The sequence below is a fragment of the Scyliorhinus torazame genome, chromosome 10 (genome assembly GCF_047496885.1).
Source record: "Scyliorhinus torazame isolate Kashiwa2021f chromosome 10, sScyTor2.1, whole genome shotgun sequence".
Taxonomy (NCBI): Eukaryota; Metazoa; Chordata; class Chondrichthyes; order Carcharhiniformes; family Scyliorhinidae; genus Scyliorhinus; species Scyliorhinus torazame.
In genome coordinates this window covers 229,263,809-229,281,320 of record NC_092716.1, presented here as the reverse complement: position 1 = coordinate 229,281,320, position 17,512 = coordinate 229,263,809, and the positions used below count along the sequence as shown (strand labels likewise).

The window sequence follows — 17,512 nt, the reverse complement described above, 5'->3', positions numbered from 1 at the left end:
AAGCCAGACCAGGTAAAGATGACAGATTTTGTCCCATAAAGGACATTAGTGAATCAGGTGGGTATGTATGACAAATCCATGGTAGTTTCATGGTCATCATTACTGAGACTAGTTCTCAATTCTAGATTTTCTTAATTTAATTTAAATTCCACCAGCTGCCGTTGTGGGAATTGAACCCTTGTTCCCAGAGCATTATCCTGGGCCTTCAGATTACCAGTGACATTGCCACTACAACACCATATCCCTCGTGTACAATAGGTGAGGATAAAATCAGATCACACTACACTGCCTTGAAAGGTAAATATCCTAACAACAATTAATGTCTGGGGTCACTCATGAAAAATCACTTGGGTAAATGGTCTAATACAATATGAATCACTTATTTAGGAGAGTAGGAAAAAATAAATAGCTTGCTTTTGCCTAAATTATTTCCTGTGCAGTGTCCAATCTGTAGAGTGCTTCACCAATATGTTAATAAGTGGACTTCACAGAGAGTGGTCGGCTTCTCCTGGTATGACTGCTCACTGTCCCCAATGCCACAGGATAGCAATATTTAGTCACATGCTGCTATGTCATATTTTTTTAACGATATGATCCGCTCTTTAATTTATGGTACTTTTGCATTTGTTGTTTCAGGCACAAACCCTTGTTCGAACAATAATGGTGGCTGCAGTCACCTATGTTTGTATGTGCCTCAGGGTCCACAGTGTGCCTGTCCAATGGGCCTGGAATTAATAAGGGACATGAAAACCTGCATTGTACCTGAAGCCTTCCTGCTGTTCTCCAGCAGAGCAGATATCCGCAGAATTTCCTTGGAGACCAACAACAATGATGTGGCAATTCCATTAACAGGAGTGAAGGAAGCATCTGCTCTCGACTTTGACGTTTCTGATAATAGAATTTATTGGACAGACATCAGTTTAAAGGTACTGAACAGTAACCAGTTCTAAAAATAGGTGGTAAACAGATTTTTATATGCTGAAGATGCACTGCAGGAACTCGCCAAGGCTCCGTCAACAGCACCTTCCAAGCCCACAGCTACCACATCTAGAGGACAAGGGCAGCAGGCACACAGGAACACCACCGCCTGGAGGTTCTCCTCCAAGCCACTCACCATCCTGACTTGGAAATATATCGCTATTCCTTCACTGTCGCAGGGCCAAAGTCCTGGAACTCCCTCCCTAACAGCACTATGGGTGAACCTACATCACATGCAGCAGTTCAAGAAGGCAGCTCGCCATCTTTCTTGAGGGCAGTTGGGGATGGGCAATAAATGCTGGCCTTGCCAGCGCGCTCACATCCCGTAAATGAATTTTAAAAAAATCAATGGCTTTTTTATAATAATAATCTTAATTGTCACAAGTAGGCTTACATTAACACTGCAATGAAGTTATTTTGAAAAGCCCCTAGTCGCCACATTCCGGCGCCTGTTCGGGTATACGAGAATTCAGAATGTCCAAATTACCTAACAAGCACATCTTGTGGGAGGAAACCAGAGCACCCGGAGGAAACCCACGCAGACACAGGGAGAACGTGCAGACATCGCACAGACAGTGACCTAAGCCGGGAATCGAACCTGGGACCCTGGAGCTGTTTGAAATCTAAGTGGGATTAGACAGTGCGGCTTATGCAGATATAACACAACACAGACTCCATAGCCGAATGATATGTTTCTGCATTGCAGCATTCAATTATTTTATTAGAAACACAAGTAGAAGTGTGGATTTTGCAAGTCTTTTATTCATTGGAGGTGATCCTTAATATATAGTCTGTCTGCTTCTGTGTGCAATGTATGGATAAGTTAAACTACCTGTAAACTTTTCTTAAAATAATGTATTTAATGTTATTTATAATTTTAAAACTGGGTATCTTAGTGGAGGATATACCGTATGTCCTGAATTTTTGAGACAGATTATTTTAGGCAAAAATTTTAAGGGTTGACTGTGACATGAAGATTATTTTCAAGACATGAACTGCAACTCCAGTGAAATACGACAATTGTTTATTCCTGTCTGGCGCAAAAGTAAAATGGAAAAGGTAGCCAAACCATGGCTTACAAGGGAAATTGGAGACGGTATTAGACCCAAGAAAGAGGCATATAAATTGGCCAGAAAAACAACTGACCTGAGGATTGGGAGCACTTTTGAATTCAGGAAAGGAGGACCAAAGGATCGAGGAAGGGGAGAAAGGAGGACCAAAGGATCAAGTAAGGGGAAAATAGAGTGCAAGAGTAAGCTTCTGGGGAACATAAAGATTGACTGTAAAGGTTTCTATAGGTATGTGAAGAGAAAAGAATTGGTGAAGACAAATGTGGTCCTTTACAGTCGGAAACATGGGAATTTATAATGGGGAACAAAGAAATGGCTGACCAACTAAATGGATACTTTTGTTCTGTCTTCACAAACGAAGACACAAAATAACATACCAGAAATGTTGGGAAACAGGCTTTAGTGAACGGGAGAAGCTGAAGGAAATCCGTAGTGGTCAAGAAATGGCATTGGGAAATTGATGGAATTGCAGGCCGATAAATCTCCAGGGCCTGATTATCTACATCCCACTTAAGGAAGTGGCCCTAGAAATAGTAGATGCATTGGTGGTCGTCTTCCAAGATTCTACAGACTCTGGAACAGTGCCGACAGATTGGAGGGTAGCTAATGTAACCATTATCAAAGATTTTATAGCAGAGCTTGGAAAATTGGTAGAATCAGACAGAGTTGGCATGGATATACGAAAGAGAAATCATGCTTGACAAATGTACTGGAATTCTTCGAGGATGTAACGAGTTGATGAGGGGGAGCCAGTGGATGTAGTTTATTTGGAATTTCAGAAGGCTTTCAACAAAGATTACAGCGCATGGGATTGGGGGGTAGTGTTTTGAGATGGATAGAAAACTGGTTGGCAGACAGGAAATAAAGTGTAGGAATAAAGGGTCTTTTTCCAAATGGCAGGAAGTAATGAATGGGGTACCACAGGGATTGGTGCTAGGGACCCAGATATTTATAATGTATATTAATGATTTAGATGAGGGAACTAAATGTAATATCTCCAAATTTGCAGATGATGCATATTTGGGTGGGAGGGTGAGCTGTGAGGAGGAGATGCTTCAGTGTGATTAGGACAGATGCATGGCAGATGCAGTATAATGTGGATAAATGTGAGGTTACCCACTTTGGTAGCAAAGTAGGAAGGCTAGATTATGATCTGAATGACTACAAATTAAGAGAAATTTCCAAGATGGTGCCGGAGCATGGCGACTATCTGCGAGCTCTCTCCCCCTGTCCCTTTTCTTTTATCTCCTATCAGCGTTCTGACCTACTAAAACTATTTTCCTCTATAATTACTAACAATGTTCTTCTATGTTTCACTGTAACCGATCACTGTCTGTCAATGTACCATTTATCAATGTTCTCTGTTGATTATTCTTTTGTCTACTATGTATGTACTGTGTACGTTCCCTCGGCCGCAGAAAAATACTTTTCACTGTACTTCGGTACATGTGACAATAAATCAAATCAAAGAGAGGGGAATGTGCAATGGAACCTGGGTATCCTTGCACACCAGTCGCTGAAGGTAAACATGCAGGTGCAGCACACAGTACAGAGGGCAAATGGTATGTTGCCCTTCATAGCGAGAAGATTTGAGTATAGCAGCAGGAATGTCTTTCTGCAGTTATACAGGGCCTTGGTGAGACCACACCTGGAATATTGTGTGCAGTTTTGGTCTCCTCCTCCGAGGAAGGATGTTCTAGCTTTAGAGGGAGTGCAGCGAAGGTTTACCAGACTGATTCCTGGGATGATAGGACTGGCTTATAAGGAGAGATTGAGTCGGTTAGGATTATACTCACAGGGATTTGGAAGAATGAGGGGGGAATCTCATAAAAACATATACAATTCTGACAGGGCTAGACAGGGTCGATGCAGGAAGGACGTTCCCGATGGTGGGGATGAGCAGGAGATTTCCTTGCCCGTGTTTGACCTGATGCCATGAGACTTCATAGGGTCCAGAGTCACTTTATTCATGAGATTTTTCTGTTCAGAAGAACCATTAGGTTGATTTTCTTTCCTCCTTTTCCATCTAATAAATGCAAAGATTTGAAACCTATTGATGTGACTTAGCTTAATAATTAGCTGCTTGTAGATTTCCTATTCAGATTAAATTGTAATGAACTCTGCTTGTTGACAGATGCGAGATATTGCATCATTATATGTAATTTTCTCTTCCCATAGACCATCAGTCGTGCTTTCATGAATGGAAGCTCTGTTGAGCATGTGATTGAGTTTGGTCTTGACTATCCAGAAGGAATGGCAGTTGACTGGTTGTCAAAAAACCTCTACTGGGCAGACACGGGCACCAATCGAATTGAAGTGGCACGGCTGGATGGGCAATATCGGCAGGTTTTGGTTTGGAAAGAGTTGGACAATCCACGTGCTTTGGCTCTTGATCCTTCCGATGGGTAAGGGAAGAGCAAGTATAGTAAATATCTCGCGTTCTAAAGGTTGCAAAAGTTTCCTCACAAATATTGATGTATGCTTGAAGATAAACCGTATCCCTGGGATCAGACCTTGCAGAAGTCATAACATTCAAATTCTCTTGTGTTATAATGTATCAGCTTGCTGTCTCTATGTTGTGTTTTTGTATTCGTTCTTGTTAAAGCAACTGGTTGATTCTTAATCATGTAAGATACATGTTATCAAGGACCAGTGAAGATTGCAATGTTGAAAATGTGAAAAGTAAAACATTAGTAAGGGGTTTTGTTAAGTACGCTTAGATAAAAGAATATTGACATGCAATTAAGTTGTTTGTGTAGAAGTGTATTGTCCCTAATAATTGGCTAACTTATGTCACAGGGAAAGCTAACATAAAAACTTAAGAACTGGGTTCAGTTGGCACCTGCCGCTTGTATCAGCTGTAAATTGTAGAATGGCTGTACATTACAGTTTGAAATTAGCTGTAGTGTGCTAGGGGAATTAGCTGAATTTGGAGCTGTAGTTTATCTTGATTCAGGCTCATTGGTCATATCAGCTGATACAGCTCCTGCCTGGCTGTACCTCCAGCACACTAAGGTAATCTTGAATCTCCCAAGTCAGTTGCTTACAGCAGACGTCAATGACAATTAGTTTGGAATTCAAGATTTTACCTGTTGTAAATGGCTATTTATTATATCGAAGCCTAATGGAAGTGTGGTCAATTGTACTTTCTAACCATCTTCCTAAGATACAGTTGTGTCAGGAGGACAACCAAATTGGTAACATCAAAGACCTTTTGGCCCACAGTGTTTGTATATTCTGGAAATAAGAATCAGTTCAAAAGTTAGGTCCTTGAAGGATGTACTTGAACAGTTATTTAATCCTGATCAAGTGCTTTTGAAAATATTCTGTGAAATGATTTGGGTACTACACTACTTCCTGGGTGCAAGAAGTGAAGAACATGTGGCAATCTGTCAGTATATTACCATTCTCTCAAGGTGCTGATTTAACTCCGTGATGCCACCCCTGATTAAGTCAGAGGCAAGGTTCAAGCCTCATGACAGAGATTTGAGTATATAATTTAGACTTGTACCTCAATATGGGGGAGTACTTCAGTATCTTGAGCCATTCTTCAGGTGAGCTGTTGAGGCAAGTTACTGTCCCTTCTCTTGTGTAAAAGTTAAAATTCCCAGTGTACTTTTTGAAGAAGAACAAGGGATTTCTCCCAATGTGCTGGCAAACATCCCTCACCCAAAATTTAATAAACAGATCTATCTGGTCATTTATCTCTTCTTGGTTTTGGGACTTTTATGTGCACAAACGGCAAACATCTTTCCCTGCGTTATAATAGTAAAACATGTTGGGACTTTCGGAGGTTGTGTAAAGACACTGTGCAAGTTTGTTTAATCTTTAGCAATGCCAAATGGGAGTGGGAACAGTCACATTGCTTTAGCAGAAGGTGCTCTTTCGAGAATGGATTTGAAGCAGCCTGGTGGTTCATACTTGATGTTTATACTGGGAGGAGTCCATTGCCTCCATCAGTTATTCGCAGCATTAATTATTTTAAACACAAAATAAACTTCTTCCACTTCTGAATATTAATTTTCTGTTTTAAACTTGTAAAATCGTTTTTTGTTTGTACATGAACTGCCATTAACAGACTTATTTATGTGAAATCTATGGAACAAAATGGTTTCTCGAGGTTCTTTGATGTATGAACATGAAACCTGATGAATTTTTGAACTACGAAAATGTATAGTCTCCAAGCCATTGATTTTGTTTGTAGGATTAAGCTGTTGTGATAATGCAGGATCTTTTGTTCAGTGACTTGTTGCCCCCTGCCAAGTGTTTTGATAACTGTTTCCCTACACTAGATACATGTATTGGACTGAATGGGGTGGTAAACCAAGAATTGTCCGTGCCCACATGGATGGTACAAACAGTGCTGCGCTGGTAGACAGAGTGGGGCGTGCCAATGGACTTACTATTGACTATGTGGAGAAAAGACTCTACTGGACCGACCTGGACACGTCAATGATTGAATCTTCAAATATGCTAGGTAGGAGGAAATTCCAAACTTGGCTTTGAAGTAACTTGTGAGTAAGGGCTTTGATCTGTCACAATTATTTATTATTTAAATATGGAGCATACAGTCTTCTGAAAGGTTCTGTGTGGAATTTGGCTAAAGATCAACTTTTCTAACGTGCTTTTCTGAACTGTTTCTGAAATTTGGTACGGAAAGGTTGTACATTTAATTCAAAGCATTTTACGTATATTGTCTATTGGGGCATTGTCACTTTAAATTTGATATTCTCTGATAGAATATGTGGGAGTTTATACCACCTCCCAAATAAGTGCTTCTGAACTTGGGGCCATGAGCTGCTGTTGTAGCTTTTCTGTGAGTATGATTGTCACTCAAAGTACTTGATCTAGTGTTTCTTGGGCAATTCCTTGACCAATCTTTTCAACTAAAAAAAACTTATATATTTTGTTCCAAACACACAATTTGTTCATGGAATGTTTCCAGCATGTTCCTGTGACTATCTTCAGGTCATGTTTTATTTCAGGGGAACTAATGTTATTAATTGCATGCTTGATAATCTTGAATAGATGCAAATCTCAAAATCTCTAGGATTCTAATGATTGATTGTGTGCTATCTTTGGTCACTCTAGTGCATTACTGTTCGCAATAATGTGCAAAGGAAACTTTGGCTGCATGATTGCTCACATCAATGTTAACACGGGAAATAGCGGAACTCAAAAGTTTGCTTTCCAGCCTCCATCTAAGGTCAATTTTGTTCGATGAAGAAGTGATGTAATGGCCATTTTCAGTGCATTGTACCTGACTTGAATTTCTTGAAACAACAAGTCAACTTAAAACCATGGCTTTTCAGCCAAGTGCAGCTTATGCAAAACCAAGTGGAGAGCTTCTTGGGCTTATCCAAATACATCAATACAAAGGCAAAATGGCGATGCAATTCCACATTGCCCTCTTGGCTTCAATTCTAAAAGGACACATTGGAAGGCAGCATTACTAATATACTTAGAAAATACTATTAATTGTAGTTTTTATTAAAATTTTACAGTACTCAGTTCTTTTTTCAATTAAGGGGCAATTTAGCATGGCCAATCCACCTACCCTGCACATCCTTTTGGGTTGTGGGGGTGAGACCCACGCAGACACGGGGAGAATGCAAACTCCACACGGACAGTGACCTGGGGCCGGGATCGAACCCAGGTCCTCCTAGCCGTGAGGCAGCAGTGCTAGCCACTGTGCTGCCTCCATTAATTGTACTTCTTACATATTCAGCTAAGTTGGTTGCTAAATCTAATATTTTGTTGTTCATCAATTAAGGAAAACAGCGTGAAATCATAGCTGATGATCTGCCTCACCCTTTTGGACTCACGCAGTACCGAGATTACATCTACTGGACTGACTGGAATCTTCGCAGTATTGAGCGTGCTGACAAGATGAATGGACAAAACCGTACTCTTATTCAGGGACATTTGGACTATGTGATGGACATCCTGGTTTTTCATTCTTCACGGCAAGATGGCTGGAATGAATGTGTGCAAACCAATGGTCACTGTTCTCATCTTTGCCTTGCTGTGCCAACTGGGTATAGGTGTGGATGTGCATCGCATTACATTCTTGATGATAACAACAGGACTTGCAGTTGTAAGTGTTTATTTCTATTACTCCAACATTAAGTTTTTAAAAAATAAATTTAGAGTACCCAATTATTGTTTTCCAATTAAGGGGCAAGTTAGCATGGCCAATTGATGGATCTCTGTGTCTAATTTTTATCACCAATCCACCTAACCTGCACATCTTTGGGTTGTGGGGGTGCAGGCGTGGGGAGATTTCATTTTGTATAGAGTTTCAGAGCTTCTAAAATTATTTTTAAGCTATTACAGTCAGTCATCCGTAATAATGCTGGGAATATAACTTAAGAATAAAAGTAATAAAAAGTGGTTCTCACTTTTTAAATTGCAGTAGATACTGCTGAAGCACAATCAAGCCATAATTAGAAAAATAAAAGCAAAATTCTGCGGGTAATGGAAATCTAAAAGATTTTTGAAGTTCCAAAGAAGATGCATATTGAACTCGAAACATTCAATCTATTTCTCTCTCCAGATCTGAGATGCTGCCAGACCTGAGATTCTCCACCACTTTGTTTTATTTCATAATTCAAAGTTACTAAATATTAAATACCGTACTGTTATCAGCATTCAGAATGTTAAATGGCTACATTCTAAAACGGGTATCCAATGTTTTGGGCATAACTGTTCAGTTACTCCCCCTGTTGCAGCTGAAATATAATCTCATTCACTCTGAGCATTCTACACCACTCAGATGTCAAAGGATTTGATAACTTAACACGTTTAAAATATTACTTCAAAATTTCATACTTAAACTTTGTTTGGATAATTGCAGTAATCATATCCCACTGTAGCTGGTCCCATTTGCTTATAACTTAATGGCCTGGATTTTACAGTCCATCGCAAATGAATGATACTTGTCCACAGACTTCCTGGGGAACTTGGAATTAGAAATCCAAAACACCATGGTGCCCTCTACAGATACAGAAGCTGTGTTTCTTCTGAACCAATTATGGTGAAGATTCCTTAGCCATGTAGAGTCTGAATCAGGAAATCTTAAAATTGGAATATTTAATTCAAAGCCTAATCGGGCATAAAGCAAAAAAATTTAGGATTAAGAGAGAGAGATAAAAGAGATAGAAAAAGTAAAAATGGTTTGCATTTCAAAAAAACACCAACAATCAAAATTCAAAGGAATCAGTCTCCGCACTTGTTAATTAGCAATGCCACAGCAATTGTTTAGCAATAATCATGACGGATTGCACCATTTAAAAAACATTTGCGCTTGACTGGACAAGTACTGACATTTTCTGGTGTTTTGTTAGAATCTATCAAAGGTTCAGCACTTACTGAACAGCCCACCCATTTATCTGAATGCTGAGCCTGTTGGAGAAATATTAGTTTAGCCAAGCTTGTGGAGGAGCAGGATAACTCAACCGCAACTTTCTGATTTTTACCCCAAATTCCAGGCCAACAATTTCAAAGTTTTGCAATAAGATTTGCTTTAGTAGTTATGACCCTGTATGCTTGCTGAATAACAATTAGATCTTTGTAGAAATACCTGGTACTAATAGTTTTTAATGGTATGTATTTAATATGTTTTTGCTCTTTTAGCACCCATCAACTTCTTGCTGTTCAGTCAGAAGACTGCAATTAGTCGCATGGTGTTGGATGAACACCAAAGTCCAGATATAATATTGCCTGTACATGGTTTGCGTAACGTGAAGGCAGTGGAGTATGATGCTGTCGACAAGTTGATTTACTGGGTGGATGGACGCCAAAATGTCATCAAAAGAGCTAGAGATGATGGCTCTCAGGCAAGTGACAGAAGGAAGCTTTTGGAAACAGTGCTTACACAATGGAATTCGCGTTTATCTTTGATTAAATGAGTTTCAGCCCTTCTCTTCTCAGTTTTCTCTCATTTTCTTTACTCATGTTGACACATGAGAATGATGCTACAGGTGTAGAGTTCCTTCGGGTGGTAACTTATCCTTGTTGCATTTTTGCAAATGTGTCAGCTGGTTGAATAGGCCCTATCCTGACTTTGGTTGACTTTCACATTTGCCCACTTTCCTTCAGGATTACAAAATTGCAATGAGAAACGGGAGACGTGGCTAATTTTATACCTCTGCCCATTTGGATCTCTTGCTCTATCCAACTGATACCAGTGATCTCAGCAAAGCATAGCGGTAAAACGTGGGGGCCCTCAGGTTTGCATTGCTTAGTATCACGCTGTCTCTTGCACTTACCCACTAGGCACCATCAGGAAAGTCCGGAGTATCTATCTTTCTAATACATGCATGCATCTCACGTAAGAAAAGTATTGTTTTTGAGCATTCTGTTTTTCAAATTATTTTGCAGCTGGTATTGTATTAAATTAATTTACAACATACACCAAGATCATTAGCCTAAAATATATTAACCTTAGGTATTCATCAATAAGGGACCTGCGGTGGTGGCATGTAGGAGGAAGTCGCACGTTGGGTGGTTCCTGTTCGAGATTTGATTATTTTTTTTTTAGCGCTTTATGCCCGGTCCCAGGAGCAATTTTTCAACAAATAAGAGCGTGAAGACGTAAGGAAGGAGGGGAAGTCCAAAAACCAAAAGAAAGCCGCCGTGAAGAAAGGGGCGAGTGAAGGTTCTCTGTCGAGCAAAAGGGTCAGCTTGGAAACTGGAAAGGTGGCGGAGGCTGGGTCGCTGGGTGGGGCCACCCTGCTCACGGCAGGAAAGATGACCGAAGTGATGGTCGTGGAGTTTAAAAAGCAGTTTGCAAAGCACATGGAGGTGATGAGGAAGATTATAGCAGCCATGGGGCTGCTGGTTCCATGGTGGGCTGATTTAAAAAAAACTGCTTCGGTGCTGTGGAGCTTTGACCCTGTTATGATGGACAAACCTACACACCCACATATATGGCCCATCCGTGCTCCCCGTGCCAAGCTGTGGCACTTGCATGCCAATTCACCCATAATACATTGGATAGAACCAAAGAACCCAATAGTATGCATAAAAAAAGCTTTTAGAAAAAGCCATTCATTGATAACTTCCCATTTTCTTAAAAACATTCTAGTCATACAAATAGTGTGGCTACAAGTGCAAGTCAGAGGCTAGGAATCCTGTGGCAAGCAACACACCTCCTGACTACCCAAAGCCTGTCCATCACCTACAAGGCACAAGTCAGGAGGGTGATGGACACTTGTCTGGATGAGTGCAGCTCCAACAACATTCAAGAAGCTCAACAGCATCCAGGCAAAGCAGCCTGCTTGATTTGCACACCTTCCGACAGACATTCACACCCTCCACCACCGATGCACAGTAGCGGCTGTGTACACCATCTACAAGATGCACTGCAGGAACTCACCAAGGCTCGTTGGACAACACCTTCCAAACCCACGATCACTACCATCTAGAAGGCCAAGCGCAGCAGACATATGGGACCACCCCCACCTAGAGTCACTCACCATCCTGACTTGGAAATATATCACCGTTCCTTCACTGTTGCTGGGTCAAATTCCTGGAGCTCCTTCCCTAACAGAACTGTGGGTGTACCTACACCACATGGACTGCAGTGGTTCAAGAGGCAACTCACTACTACCTCCTAGAAAGCACTTAGGGATGGGCAACAAATGCTGGCCTAGCCAGTGAAGCCCACGTCCCTTAAAAAATATATTTTTTAAAGGGGGTAGTTGGGGTATCCTATTTTAGCATGGAGGAGGAACACGAGTAGGATCTTTTGCACCTACCTTTCAGAACGTTCCTGCCTGCAGACTGTGGTTCACTAAATGTCTTGTACATAATATCTTGGTTTCAGTTGACCTGAAACAAGACTGAAAGCCTTGGTCAGTGATCTGAAATTCTGTTGCATTCATGACTGGAACATATCTGTCTATCCTACAATTTTAAGCCAAATTGCTTGAGGAAAGGACAACAGAAATGCCTTTCATATGCAGAGATCGTTCTTATATCATTGTGTATGTTTCAATTCAAGAGAAACTAATTCAATTTCAAAACTAGGACAGATTATGTATGTACGTTGTTGCTGCAAGGGTGCCATGGCACTTACCTGGCATTAAGCACATTAAAAGGTTAGCCAGCAATTGTTTTTTAAATTTTTTCCACCTTATTTTATTGTTTATTTACCTAGGCATTTGTTGTTGTTTCTGGACCAAACCAAAACCAGAATCCCGATATGCAGCCTCATGACTTGAGCCTTGATATCTACAGTCGTACTGTCTACTGGACTTGTGAAACATCCAACACCATCAATGTTAATAGACTCAACGGAAAGCCCATTGGAATAGTGCTTCGTGGAGAACATGACCGACCAAGAGCTATTGTTGTGAATGCAGAAAGGGGGTAACTCAATTTCTCCTTTGTGTTTAGCATTGAAGTGAAGTTGATTGAACAATTAACTCCTCCATCCCTGCACCAACACTCTTGACCCCTCCTCCGCTTCTGTGCCATCAGACACCCTGCCCAGCATGCAGTTTTGAACGAGCCAGATGTTTCTCTATGTAAATACTGAGAAGCGCAAATTCCTGACTCCACTGAGCTTTGACAAAGGGTCATCTGGGCTTGAAACATTCGCTCTTTTGTCTCCCTACAGACACTGCCAGACCTGATGAGATTTTCCAGCATTTTCTCTTTTGGTTCCTGACTCCACCCCCTTGCCTAACCTCACTCTGGTTCTGAACCAGGCTCTTCACCACGCTATTTGGCCCGGAACTGAATTTCCAACCCGATGACCACATTCACAAAGACCACTTTATTTCAACTTTCATAACATCATCATTTGCATTTACCTTTCTTCGGTTCATTTCCACTGAAATACTTGCTCGTTCTTTTTGTCACCTCCAGACTCAATTACCCGAATTCTGTCCGAGGTGACCTCTAACCAATGCCAGTTAAACTCTTGAGAATTGGTGCAGCTTTGATTTGTCCATTTTTTAAATATATTTTTAGCAAGTGTAATAAGATGCTGGTTTTATATGTGAGACAATGTCTACTAGCAGCAAATCTATGTTTTAATCCTCCCTTTGCTCTACATTACAAATGTTATGCAGGTATATGTACTTCACAAACATGCAGGACAGGTCCCCAAAGATTGAACGCGCAGCACTTGATGGTACTGAAAGAGAAATACTCTTTTCAACTGGATTGATCCGACCTGTTGATTTGGCAATCGATAACAAACTGGGGAAACTCTTTTGGGTTGATGCAGATCTGAAACGCATAGAAAGTAGTGACTTATCTGGTAAGTTTAAGATATCCACAATGCTTCTCAAATGTAATGCCTTCCATAAAATGACGGTTCCAATATTCTACTAAAAATGTGAAGTGAAAACTGGTTTCCAACTTTGAGTTTCCACAGCTGTATTTAGTGAAACTTTGAAATCCATCTTTAATAATGTTTCTGTCTGCCTTTGATCTTTCTTGTATAGCTTGGCAGAACTAGTACAGTTTTTTTTCAAGCTAGAAAAATCTAGTATGTTGTTGTAATTCTGCCTGTCAGTGACTCAGGAGGACTTAACTTTGAAATATTCAATTTTCCTTGGATAGAAAAAAACCCAAATAAGATTTTTAAATTGATCATGTAGCCGAATTAATAATGGCTCAAGCAGCAAGTTCAAATCCAAACATAGATAACTTTACCAAGTTTTATTGCCCCAAAAGTTCAGTAAGTGATGATATCATAGTGATGTTTAGCATGTTTGGATCGAATTCCTCTTCTTGCAATTTAATGGTAGCTTTAGCCTTTTTAAAAAGGACTAATGTCGCCGTTACAATGCAGAGAGAGGAATTTGATACGATTGCATGAAACATTTGTGAGTAACATCGCAGGCTATTAGCTACAATAGAACAGTGAATAGCTTTTTTACCAGGAAAACTTTAGTCTTAGTATGATATTATCAGAATTGACAATCAGTAAGTAATGTAATATGCTGTAAATTATACAATGAATTGTGATGGGATGAAACCCTGTTTGCTATAGGGGTCATATTTACAATGAGATCTCCACTCAATGTATTGTTGGTATGGGCCTGCAGCACTAAACTGCACTTAATTTGACACCAATTGGCACTAATTTGGCAGTAATTTTACTCTTGAGAGGAAATATGACGGTTGAAAACAAAATAGCAGGAGATACTCGCCTGAGACTTGAGCTGAGGCAGATTCTTGGTACTGAAGATTGTTCCTTTTATGTTTCATGTTTCGTCCAACAGTTCTGTACCTGACATATGATTGCTTGATGTTGATACTAGATACCCAAAACGGAAAGTGTGAAAAATTCCTAAAGCAGGTCTTGTTGGTGAAAAAAACAATAGCAGACTTTTGTGTGTACCTGGTGGACTGCCAGCACTTTATTGTATTCTGTATCTGCGTGTGCTTTATTTAACATATAATTCTGGAGAGATATACAGTACAAAAACAAAGCCACTTCAGCTGACCTCGTGTTAAAATGGATTAAATGAATATGAGTAATAATAGCTCCTAAGCCATAGTTTTGATGAAAAACATTGTTGCTAAATAAACCTTTACTTCCTTTTTATATTTCAATCTTAGTTCTAATTGGGCAGGTGCTTACTTTTGTCAGCTTTAACCAGTATGAAGACTTGGAGCCTATCTTTAATCCTTAATTACTCTGCATTGTACATATATGACAACAGGATTAGGTAGAATGTCACTTGGCATTTTCACCTGCATGAGGTTTATGAAATGAAATCTGCTTTTATTCTTTGTAAAGCCTAGCTCATTGAACTTGTAACTTGGCAGGCATTCAAATCCACACTTTCCTACCTACCCACTGGGTAAGACAATAACTTTGCATTAATACGGCACCTTTCTCAACCTCCGCGTGTTCTAAAGCACTTTATAGCCAACTCTTGAAGTGTAATCAATATTGTAATGAAAATAAAAATTGGCAGTCAATGTGCACACAGGAAGCTCCCACAAACAGTAATGGGATCATGATCACCTAGATAGTTTGGTTTAATGAGATTGATTACGGGACAAATATTGGCCAGGACACTGGTGATAACTCATTGCTTTTTCTTCAAAATAGTGCCACGGGCTCTTTTATATTCAACAGGGAGAGCAGTCAGGAGCCTTGTTTTACTGTCATCCAAAAATATTGCTCTCCAGTGTCAGCCTAGGTACTTGTGCTCAAATGTCTGGAGCGGAATTTGAACCCACAATCAACTGACTTGTGATTGGTATCTACGAAAATTTGCCTTATTTTTACTGTTTTTGGGCTGTCCAAAAAGCATAAAATGTTGGTAGAACGTAAACTCCTTAAACGTTTTTTAAAATTTCTTTACCGTGCAACAATTTATAACGAGTAATTCTTGCAATCTACATTTTCATTGATTTGTTTGGTGTGAACAGTTGATGTCTGGTACTTAATCCAAGTAGCCCTTATTCACATCTGAGCCTGTTCCACGAGTGTCAGCATGTTCAAAAATATCGAATGTTTAATTATTGATAAGTAATTATTGAACATTATTTTTTAAATTTCACTCAACGTGGACTTCACATAACCCTCTTGGGTTTGGATTTACCCCCATGTGGGAATCACATCCTAACCCTTCCCCTGCCGGTAAAATAAGGATCTGTTGGAAATAGAGGTGGCACTTCTGGACCCGCAGTCCCCGGTACCATTTTGGAAAAGGTGAGAAGTCTCCACGACATGGGGAAATTAGTTCAGAATTTGTTCTCCCAACTTATGACAGCTTAAAAAGCAGAGACAGTGTCCCATGGAGCTATGTTGGAAACACAATTTGCATCACTTGAATGCTGATAGCCACCACACCGGAATATTATTCCCCTGCCAGCAGGTAATTGGAATGTTTGCCTTCACGACTATACATAAGTGGCATGCATCTGATGAGGTAGACTGCTTCCTGGACTTAGAGGGTAGTAGATGCTGATTTTGCCGTCCGATCACACTGTGACTGAGAGATATTACCTGCCTTTAGCATAAGGTGGCCCAAGGCTGGATACGGCAGGGTGTGACCGTGACAGGGGTGGGGGGCGAGTCAAGAAACCAAATGAAAGAGTGACAAGTTGTCCAGGTGCTGGTTTAATATGGTGCCCAGGCATTAGAACCTGTGAGGTAACGGCGGAGCGACTTCCTGTCAGCCCCACCGTAAGATTCAACCACATCGATGCATAAGTAATACGCAGGACAGTGCGAGTTCGCAAGTGTTCAGCCACCCCGCTCTCCAGCAGAGGCCTATCCATCCACTTCCGCCACCGATCGGGCTTGGTTTCCAGAACAGAAGATTCTGCCCCTTGTGTCCAATCCCCCAGATATGATTGAGTGTCAGCCACCAAGCTATTCAACTCTTTGGGGGCAGGGGGTCGCAGAAGGACCATTCATGATTTCATGGTTAGAACTTTACGTTATCCGACATCCCCTCCCCCAGGCCCGGTTCTGAGGTGGGGGGGGGGTGGGGGAGTAAAATTGCTTGGATTGGATACCTTCCAAGTTCCGCAAGGTTCACAGATGGGAAGCCCACCCTTGACCCAATTAAGGCCCTTAAATGACCAATTAATGGGCAATTCGGGGCTGTTTTTCCCACCCAACCTCAATTTTGAGGTAGGCAGGTGGATTATATTGCCGGAGGGGAAAAGTAGAAATAAGTTAGAAACAGGAAAGGAGAGGTCACCCTGTTAGGGGTTTTCTATAGGCCTCTGAAAAGTTCCAGAGATGTAGAGGAAAGGATTGCAAAGATGATTCTGGATAGGAGCGAAAGCAACAGGGTAGTTGTTATGGGGGACTTTAACTTTCCAAATATTGACTTGAAACGCTATAGTTCGAGTACTTTAGATGGGTCCGTTTTTGTCCAATGTGTGCAGGAGGGTTTCCTGACACATTTTGTAGATAGGCCAACGAGAGGCGAGGCCGTATGGATTTGGTACTGGGTAATGAACCAGGACAGGTGTTAGATTTGGAGGTAGGTGAGCACTTTGGTGATAGTGACCACAATTCGATTACGTTTACTTTCGTGATGGAAAGGGATAGGTATATACCGCAGGGCAAGAGTTATATCTGGGGGAAAGGCAATTATGACGCGATGAGGCAAGACTTAGGATGCAGGGGATGGGCACAATGGAAATGTGGAGCTTGTTCAAGGAAAAGCTACTGCGTGTCCTTGATAAGTATGTACCTGTCAGGCAGGGAGGAAGAGGTCGAGCAAGGGTACCGTGGTTTACTAAGGCAGTCGAAACACTTGTCAAGAGGAAGAAGGAGGCTGATGTAAAGATGAGACATGAAGGTTCAGTTAGGGAGCTCGAGAGTTACAAGTTAGCTAGGAAGGATCTAAAGAGAGAGCTAAGAAGAGCCAGGAGGGGACATGAGAAGTCTTTGGCAGGTAGGATCAAGGATAACCCTAATGCTTTCTATAGATATGTCAGGAATAAAAGAATGACTAGGGTAAGAGTAG

At 40.9% G+C, this 17,512-nt stretch overlaps 1 protein-coding gene across 1 annotated transcript in view; it reads left to right on the top strand.

Moving 5' to 3' along the window:
* Positions 1 to 17,512, top strand: part of lrp5 (low density lipoprotein receptor-related protein 5) — a 234,334-nt gene that overhangs the window by 192,374 nt on the left and 24,448 nt on the right. The window contains exons 9-15 of the mRNA XM_072466531.1: positions 637 to 926; positions 4,227 to 4,453; positions 6,341 to 6,525; positions 7,822 to 8,145; positions 9,684 to 9,886; positions 12,211 to 12,422; positions 13,130 to 13,320. Coding sequence (XP_072322632.1) covers positions 637 to 926; positions 4,227 to 4,453; positions 6,341 to 6,525; positions 7,822 to 8,145; positions 9,684 to 9,886; positions 12,211 to 12,422; positions 13,130 to 13,320 — 1,632 coding nt within the window. The remainder of the gene's footprint in view (positions 1 to 636; positions 927 to 4,226; positions 4,454 to 6,340; positions 6,526 to 7,821; positions 8,146 to 9,683; positions 9,887 to 12,210; positions 12,423 to 13,129; positions 13,321 to 17,512) is intronic.